The sequence below is a fragment of the Pocillopora damicornis genome, chromosome 3, assembly GCF_964200805.1.
Source record: "Pocillopora damicornis chromosome 3, jaPocDami1.2, whole genome shotgun sequence".
NCBI lineage: Eukaryota > Metazoa > Cnidaria > Anthozoa > Scleractinia > Pocilloporidae > Pocillopora > Pocillopora damicornis.
The window spans coordinates 23,128,444-23,138,273 of NC_142672.1; the positions used below are offsets into that span (position 1 = coordinate 23,128,444).

At 37.3% G+C, this 9,830-nt stretch overlaps 1 protein-coding gene across 1 annotated transcript; it reads right to left on the reverse strand.

The window, feature by feature from the left end:
• Positions 1-1,865: 1,865 nt before the first annotated feature.
• On the reverse strand, positions 1,866-9,791 carry LOC113675236 (uncharacterized). The gene is made up of 7 exons (XM_027191784.2): positions 9,311-9,791; positions 7,483-7,795; positions 6,414-6,532; positions 5,994-6,105; positions 5,131-5,259; positions 3,918-4,027; positions 1,866-3,270 (listed from the first exon to the last, which is right to left on the reverse strand). Exons 1-7 carry the CDS (start codon positions 9,716-9,718, stop codon positions 3,136-3,138), a joined length of 1,326 nt encoding a protein of 441 aa, XP_027047585.2. The 5' UTR covers positions 9,719-9,791; the 3' UTR covers positions 1,866-3,135.
• Between the last annotated feature and the right edge of the window lie 39 nt (positions 9,792-9,830).

Here is a 9,830-nt window from a genome sequence, read left to right on the forward strand (position 1 = left end):
ATTTCAAAATTTCAATTGATCATAATAAAATCATAGTTCATGTGGTAAAGTGTTTTCTGTTTGCAGTTTTAAAAAATCATCGATATAAGCTACATAACTTTTCTAAGTACATGAATTCAAGTTCTTACTGTTTATTGCTGCGACTCTGCGTGGTCTGAAAATTCGGAATTAATTACCCTAGTTGATGGATTTCTTTGTCTTCATCACCTGTCTGATTGACAACTTGTTGGAAGAAAGTTTAATTTGACTAAAATATGCCTTTATGATCTACGAGGTGCTTATGAATATGCTGGCATTGCACTTTGATAATAACGAAGTCTCTTTCACACCCTATCAACACATTGCGCTACAGACGTATACAGTTTTGCACAAATTTTGCTTTAAGAACTTGAAATTTAATACACACCAGGCGACGTCCATTGCAAATTTCTTCTGTAAAATCACTGCTTTTAGTGCATACGCTTTGAGATAAAAAAAAAAGATTCAATTTTCGCCTGGTCTAGTCAGTTGAATTGGCCGTGTTCTGATCATCAGTTCACACCTTGACGAAGAGTGGGAGTAACAGTTCTACTGTAAGCTCTGCATTAAATCAACTGCTGTCCATGATATCTCCCATCTTGAGATTTCTAATTGCTGTTATGATCCATCCTTTAATAACTATATCGATGCTAATATCAGGATGCTCTAAGAAATATTGGACTCCATGGCCTCTTTTACAATACCTTCTGGAGGGTTTCTGCCGTTTGCTCGTACTGGTCCATCTGCACTTTTTTATATCTCAGATAGGTGATTGTGATCCTTAAGACTATCTGGGGCACCCGCGGTCTCGAATCGTTTTAACATAAGCAACGCGCATTCTGTACCGAGAATGTAATTTTCCTTTCGGGGGGTTTGCAAAGTTCCCTTGGGCTCATTTACTTTTCGAAACTGCATCTTAGGTATCCGCACTCAACTGTCCGTCCGGCTTCTTGAATACGCGTTGTCACGAAATAAATCAGGCGTCTATGACGCCTGATCTTGTACAAAGAGCTCGCCAGATACCAATTACCAAGTCTAAATATTATGGTTTAACATAAGGGCGCACAAGCTGCGAAGCCTGATTTGCATCGCAATTTTTAAAACAAATGACTTCTGCGATGGACATGAGGCCAGTGGTATCTTATGTTTCGTGCACGCAAGGCTGGTCGGATCACTAGAAATTGGTTTAATGATATTTCGTGAAGTCGTTCTGAGATCGAGTGTAAAAACTGAACCCTGACGAAGTGTGGTTGAAGCTCGATGAGCTTTATGCTTGTTACGAAAAAATTGTCCAAGTAAAGTCCCAGAACATTCTATAGAACAGTCTAGAACCCGAAGTCATCCAGACGTGACCTTCTGGTATAAGAACATTCTGGAACGTTCTATTTCTTACGTAATTATTCAAATTTAGAAACCGTGTTAATCTACTAAATTCAGTTCTTTAGAGAAGTTTCTAGATCCTTGTACTTCATGTATATAAGAGCGACAATTTCATTAAACAGAGAGAGAGAATTGTGAAGAAGCTTACTGCCGTAAAGACAAGAAGTCAACTACGTGGAAATAAATCAGTTTGTTGCTGTTACCGACGATCCTGAGTTTTGTCTAGGAACAACCCTGCTCTACATCGACAACTCGTAACAATGCTGCAGTTTCAACATAACCTGTCCCCTTTCTTTGAACAGGTCTTAGGTGATCTCTTTGCCGTCTGTTCTTCTGGCGGAAGAGCACGTCATCGATATCACTGCTAAATAAATCACACGCTGTATTGACCCGACCAAAACTACAGCCCAGACCTTTCGCTGGCTCCAATGAGCAGCGCGCCAACGCATCAATCAGTATCGAAAAAGTATGAAATAAATAGTCGCATTTTATTAATTTTATTCCATTATCTTTTATTAAATTTTCAATAAATTTTTACGCTAGGCTTGAGGTATCAGAAGGAAAGTCTTTTTTTTTTTTTCAATTTCCTGAAATTTAGTATTTTTGTCAGATAAATTACGTTACAATCTAAATATTTGGTCTAAGTGACAACCATACAAACGGAAGAAAAAGATACAAAGTACACATCCTACAAGTAGCTCCACTTCTCAGTGGAAAATAACTTTTTTTTTGCATATTTAGCGATTTCAATTAGATTTAGTTGATACACATTGTGAAAATAAAATATTGCCTTAAGACCACTGTAGTTATAAAATATACTGCAATTCATGAGCCCAACGTAAAACAAATGTAAGGTCGTGTACTATGGTAATCGCCTAAAGTTACAAAAATGGGAAGAGCACAACTGGACGAGAACCAAATACCGTGTTGTTATGCATCGACTAGTCCGCTCAAAGAAAGCTGGTAAGGTTCTGTTAAGATACACTTGAATGGTTAATGTTAATAGAACACGACCAAACAGTCAATAAACTACTTCTTCGTCAAGTGAGCGGAAAAATTATAAGCATGCGAAAACTAAGCAAAAACTCCCAGCAGTGAGCGATATTAACCTTAAGAAAATAAATTAACCCTTGGAGTAGTAGGCTATCCCAATTTCGTTCGTCAACTATCCACGTTCCTTCGTGGTTTAATATAACTTCTTTAGTTTTTTTATTTTGATTCCATAAAACGACACTTTAGAGAGCCTACATGACTCTAAAAGTCTTGAAATATTCTTATAAACAATTGACAAATATTCATCGAAGTGGAGGTCAATATCCACTGCGTTCACCGAAACTGAAGCAAATTATCATTCCAGCATGTAACTTACACGAACCAAACACGAGTTTAATTCTGTCAGAATACCGAAAATGGTCGAAATTAAACTCTTGACGCGGGATTAGTGTCTTCGGTTGCTCGGAGGTGAACAGTGCTTGCTAATCACATCTGAACTAGCCTATAAGCGTGCGTGAAAAGCACTATTTATATACTAAATTAAGATATTTTGTTTGATCCCTGACATTCTACGTATGAAGTGAGTCGCAGATTATGATGCAACAGAGAAGATTGTAGAAGAGAAATTAAAGTACGTGCGGATGTACATTGCCGTCAATGCAACCTTTTTGTAAGCATTAAGAAGAACTGACTGCAAACATATTTTTGTGAGGATGAATTTGTTGTGGATGTTGCTGATGTGCGCTAATGGTCTGAGATCTCCACCAGGGGAGGGAAGGGATCACTTTTACCAGAGTTTGACCGCAGCTGTTCAAGGTAACTAGAGGTCATGCTGTCTTCAATTTGACGAACGTTCAGGAAATATGACGTTTCCACAGTCTCCAATTCATGACAAAAAACAAAACAAAAACAAAACACAAAACAAGATAAGAGAGATGGTAAGGTTTGAGCTCGGTAAAAGAAACAGAGAAAGATGTTTTTCGTCTTGTCACGAGCGTGGTGCTTTCTCTACTTCTTTACCGACCTCAAAACTTACCATCTCTCTTATTCTATCAATAAACATGACGCTATCGACATAACTGATCCTGGCAGTATGCAGGACGCGTGTCATATGAACTTATCTGGATATGATGTCAAAAAATGGTGGACCTCCCACAGGCACTAAAGGCCACTTGCTCCCAAATATGTAGTCAAAAATTTGCAGCAACAACAAAACACAGAATATTTCATCATGATAATCTAGTTTTATCAACTGAGTCGATAATGTAAATCGGCCACCGTAGATAGTCTACAGCTGACGTTTCGAACGTTAGCCCCTCGCCACTCGCTCGGACAAAGGGCTAACGCTCAAAACGTCGGTTTTAGAATCTCTTTACGGTGGCCAATTTACATCATCAACCCAGTTGTGAAACCAAATTATCTTGTTGTACCCCCACTGCACAGCAGCACTACAGTTTCTTCAGAAACTAAGCAACTATATTTTCCCATAGAATGGAAAAAGAAAAACGCACTTTCAAAATATTTACCTTCTGCATACTAAGTTCACTTAATAGTGGTGAACGGATGGCGCTTTCACGATTGTTACATGTAAATTCTACAGTGGAGATAGCAACAGCTGAAACCACAAACACAACACCTGCAGGAAAGAAAAGTAACGATCAGATGTAAAGGTAACGGATTTTATGCTTGAGAGTAGTTTTATTGAGAAAGACGACAAAGGGGAAAAGGAATAAGAGAGGAGAAGGTGAATGGAGAAGTGAATACGAAGATAAAAACGATAAAGAAGGAAAATGAAGGAGCAGTAAAATAGAGTGTGGGGGGGGGGGGGAAAAGGGAGTAATAAGAGATGGAAGGAAAGGTAACGAAAAGGGAAGACAGATCTAAGATACAGAGAGAGATGAGAGGAAGAAGGAGGAGAAAGGAAGGTGGAAAAAAAGAGAAAGAGAAGGAAGAGCTGACGAGATTTAAAAGGAGGAAAAAGAGAAATAAAGTAAAAGTAAAAGGGGGAAGATAGAAGGGGGGGGGAGAGGAAAGTTTGTTAAGATGGAGTATAGAGAAAACCGGTGGAAAGGAGGAGGGGAGAGAAGGAAAGAGGAGGAAAAGAGTAGGAAAAGAGTAGGAAAAGAGTAGGAAAAGAGTAGGAAAAGAAATAGAGTGTATAGAGGAAAACCAAGATAAGAAGAAGAGAAGAGAATGAGATAAAAGAAGGAAAAAGAGGAGGAGGAAGAGTAAAACAATGAAAGAAAATGAAAAATTACGATGAAGAGAAAAGGGAGATGACGATAAGGAGCACAACACAAAAAAAGAGATAGTGAGAGGAAAAACGGGGGGGGGGAAAGAGGTGGCAGAAGAGGAGAAGGGGAGGGAAGAGTGGGAGAAAAACAAGAGGAGGAGGGAAGTGATAGGGAGGACTTGGGGGAGGACTGGGGGAGGACTGGGGGAGGACTGGGGGGAACTGGGGGAGGACTGGGGGAGGAGGATAGAAGAAGGAGCAGAGTAGAAGGAAGTTGAGGAGTGAAGCAGAAAAAAAGAGGAGGAGGAAAAGGATGGGCAGAAGTAGAGAAGAGGAGAATGAAAAAGAGGAAGGAGGGAGAGAAGGAGAGAGGAATGGGGAAGGAAAAGGGAATAATGTTGAGGAAGGAACGAAGGAGGGTGAGGGATAAGGAGATGTTGACAAAGAAGAGGAAGGAGAGCACAGGAGGAGTGTGCAGAAGGAGATAAAAATACTGTGTAACTAACCAATAATTTCCATAATTATAGATGTGTATGGTAAAGCATTGACTGCCTCGGGTCGTCGAACAAACAACCAATCCTCTGACAAAGCTATCAATGGTACAAGGCACAGAGCTTGATTTACTACCACAGCACCTGCAAAATGAATGAAAGAAGTTGGTCAGAAGCAGTACATAGAGAGTAAGCAATACCTTTAATGCTACTTAATTATCTGTAAACTAAACATTTTATGATCCACACAAATGAATATATCATTATTCAAGAACACCACAGTTTTAAGCAAGCTCTTCCGTGAATGTTATACATGCCCTTCTTTGCATGAAAATTTACAAAATGTAGAGATATTATTGAAATTATACTAATTTCATGTTAGAGCTGACCAAAATAAAGGTGAATATCATACAGAGTCCATACAAGAGCTTAAATTAAAAATGTAAATAACCTGATACACATTGGAAATGAATCACCAAGTCATAAATGGGTTTACTTGTTCCTGATTCAGGATGAGAGGATGGCACAAGCTTTCAAGGACAATCACTCAAGGTATTGAAAATAAGGAAACAAAGAAAATAATGAACAAATTTTGACAATTGTTTTCTTTATAATTTCCAGGTGCAGACAATGTTCATGCTAACAGTGCTTACAGTGTACCTGCCCTGAAAGACATCATCTATAAGCACGAGACACATTCCCATGACAAAAGCCACAAAGAAACTGTGATTAATTGAAAACTTTTAATCCCCAGTTCCTCCCCCATGGTTAGTGATCAAAAGTAACTGTGCCTTTCAAAATATCAAAGTCATCACAGGTGGCCAATAAACACAGTGAATAGAGCTACCAGTAAGTATCTACATCTAATCTAAACTCACCAATTTCTCTTCTTATAAAATCTGACACAAAACTTATTGGCCAGTCAGACATCACCACAAGGAAAAGTATGCAGTAAAAAATGGATTTAGGATCACTCCAGTTCCAGTTGATCTTAAATGAGGTACAAAAGGTTAATCATAGTTAACTCATCATTTTTTTTGGACAGTGAAAAACAAAAAGTAAAAAAAACATCAGCAAACATCAGACAGACAATTAACAAACATATAATTCACAAAAGAGGCTGGGTCATGGTAGTTATGTTCATGTCATTTAGTGTGCAGTTTTCCATGATTTCCAAGTAATCTATTTTTCTTTTGGTCCCTGCACATTCACAATAATCATTGAATTTAATGATTTTAATAACTTTGATCTTCTATAAAACATATTAATTTACAACACATGTAATCCTATTTAAATACCTTACAATCTCCATGATGAATCACAAAAAATAATGCAAGACCAAACATTCCTCCAAAAATATTGCTACCAATACCACCACTAACTGAATGAATATTTCCTCTGTTGGAGTGCCAAAATACTGCAAAAACATGTCATGGCAGGATGTTTAAGAGTCACATAACAGTTTGTTAGAACAATGGCCAAAGTGTGTAAAATGGTACAACTGACATAATCCTGGTGTAATACATGTAATGTACCTGAAAAGTTACACACTTCTTCTCCCTAAACTATAGTATGCAGCACTCAGTGAACAGTTGTTGTAAAACTTGCTTTATTCTCCTACATGGTTTGTCTAACTGTACCAGACTTTTTCAGGGAATTTTTACAAGTTGTTGCATTTATAAGCCATAGTTAGCAGCTAGCAGGTAAAATATTCTCTAGGTGAGGTGGAAAATGATTTGGGGGTCATGGTTTTAACTGAAACTTTTCCTGTATCTGTTTGTAAATTTGGCCATGCCTTTATGGTCAGTTGCTTACCTAATAGCCATTAACTAGGCTTATAAATATACATGCAGGCCATTAGTGTTAACTTGTAAAATTCCCTGAAGAAGTCTATGACATTGAGACAAAACATGTCAGAGAATAAAACAAGTTTTATAACAACAGTTTACAGAGTGCTGCTCGCTAGTTTAGTTTTAAAAAATTGTATCAGTTTTTTTGTAAAAATTGTTTAAAATATTTGTTAAAAAAATGCAGATTGTTTTGAAAATTTATTTTTAAATTTTTCTTTTATTCAGTTAAAGGTTCTTTAAAAAGTGTAAGCATGATTTTCAACAAAACACACAAAAGTTTGATGCATGTTTTTCACAAATCCACAAGTCATGTAACAAACAGATTCCAGATAATTTTTTTTTTAAAGCAGATCTACAGAGTTTGTTTTTTAATCAAAGCAGCTCTGTGGATTTACACACCCCTTTTCACCCCCTTCCAAAAAAAGGCTTCTTAACCCACTTATTCCAGAGTTTCCAGCTGTATATTTAGCAATGAAGAAGTCTCACTTCATCACAGGCTGTTGGCCATAGAACTTACTTGAGCTTATTGACCATGAGATGGATCCTGCTATAAGAGCCAGTAAAGATCCTGTTAATTCCATGACTGAGAATGGAGTGCAAGATCTTTGCACTGTGCGAAGTAAGTTTGTCTGTAAGTTCCTCAAATTGCTGTTCCTTAATGCCACCTCTGGGGAGGTATCTTCCTCAGGTTTTTCTTCTCTCTGGTCACAGTAACTGCCACAATCTTGCGCCAAGTTCATGCCTACAGCTGAGACCATAGTAATTCCAGCTAGAGCAATAGACAATACTGCAGCAAGCTTACATTTGGATATCGAGTACATGTATGTGCTCTGAAGGATTAAAACAGATGGAGTCAACAAATATAATTAGTTTAATATGCAGAACAGTTAGAAAAGACCATTTATCACAATACAAATCCTTTCACTTATAGAAGTTCATTGTGTGAGCCTAGACTAACTATGTTAAAATGCGAAAAAAAAAAAAAATGAACATGTTTAATTTTTCGTCTAGAAATGGTAACCTAGTTGCTTGTAACACCAATGGCAACAAAACATATTTTCTTCTAATCAGCGTCACTCAAATGATTACAATCACACATTCACTTTGCATTTTAAGTATATGTATGCTGATTGTCATAGAAGTTTTCATCAAATAACTTATGTAATCAGTGCTATCATCATCATTAACATTTTGATTATTATTATTATTTTAGTTAATAGATATCATCTAAAATTTGTAGTGCACTCATTTTAAAGTCAGCTTTAAAAAAACGCATCTACTTTGTCCTGTTCAGTGTGGATAGTAGTCTAGATTTTGCACGTTAAAATAGTGTACAGAATTGCCATTTAACCTATACCTGATTGTAAATAGTAGGAAAAATTGACAGATACAACATTTTGTAACTTAAAGCTGATAGGTTTTATTTAGAATGTTGCAAAGCGCTAAAGATCATCTATCTACGGAATCCTAGCACTATGTAAGCATTAATTTAAATTATGATTATTATCAGTATTATTATCATTATTATTATTATCATTACTATTATTATTATCATTAAAATGCTCATTCCCATGGTAAATTTTTGTATGGCAAATATCGAGAATCTTCGCATGAAGGAAATAACAAATTAAGAAGAATAAAACCCATACAAGTAAGCCAAGAAATGTGGTTATTCACTTTCTTACAAAAGTGCAGAGTAGAACTGAGGTTTACACTCGAGCCAGATAACCGACAAGAAATAAAAGCTTATCTCGGCTTCTGCAGCATGCTTGATGGGATTATCGTTCATCGCTGGCTACCCCCTCCTCCCTTCCTCCTCCCACGAACGCAAAAATCGAGGAACAAAAACGTCTGGAGGTATCCCTGAGCGGTTTTCTTGGACGCCATCTTTATTTTGGATTATGTGTTCGTTCAAAAAGAGATTGGGCATGAACGCACCTCTAGTTACCAGGGCACCGACTCCGCATTTCTGTTTCCGGTTTTCTCGGAAACTCGAAGAAGTCTCCCTGACTTCCGCTTTTGCCATTTCGCAAAACAATCCCAAAACACACTGAACTTCTGTCAGAAATTTGAAAGGCTAAAGATTAAGTGAATCACTGATTTAAATATTTTCTTTTTTTTCAATATTTCTTTTTTTTTATTTATTTTTTAATTTTTTTTTGGGGTCGGGATGAATGATGTTTTTCGTAGGCCTTTTTTAGCAACAAATGTAATATGCTGTCTGTCATGTGATTGCATGAATTTCTTTCTTGTAGCCTTCCGTGCAAAATCATTGGAAACATCAAAATGATTTTATATCAGAATATTTAGGGTAGGGAATGAATTTTCGAATAAAATTACCTCACCTGTACAAAAGGCAACCTCTCTAACACTATGGAGAACAGCGGAACTGATGTAATGAAGACACCACCAGTTGTTAGGCTCAAGACTTTCAATCCGTACGTAAATAGAATGTAAGGTAGAGCTAACTGAATCAAACCCATTACAGCAAACATCCAGTAATTCCTCGCGATTTTGAAGTTGTTAAGGAGTAACTCCCTGTTATTGGTGCTTCCAAGCGAGAGGAATACAAACGAGCCAACATAGAGAACAACGGCTCCTGGAGTACGAAAGACAAAAATAAGTGCTGGTGAATCTCTGCCACAGATGAAACGAATTGCACAGTGTATCACCAAAGGAAAAGTTCCCCAGATAATTCCGAGGAAAATAAACGCTGAAATCGTTCTTTTAGTGAAAGGCACTCGCTGAGGCATAACTGAATTCTTTTACTATGTTAGAGTGAAGTTAAGGTCTCTCGAGAAAGAGTTCACTTCCGCTCCTACCCAGGCGCCAATCAATTTCTTTACGTCACGCAAGGACTTCTGG

Coding starts and splice junctions, on each gene's coding strand:
- LOC113675236 (XM_027191784.2), bottom strand. CDS start 9,718: ATGCCTCAGCGAGTGCCTTTCACTAAAAGAACGATTTCAGCGTTTATT. Junction 4,028..5,130: donor TATAATTATGGAAATTATTG/GTTAGTTACACA, acceptor TCTTTCCTGCAG/GTGTTGTGTTTGTGGTTTCA. Junction 3,271..3,917: donor GTGAACTTAGTATGCAGAAG/GTAAATATTTTG, acceptor CATGAATTGGAG/ACTGTGGAAACGTCATATTT.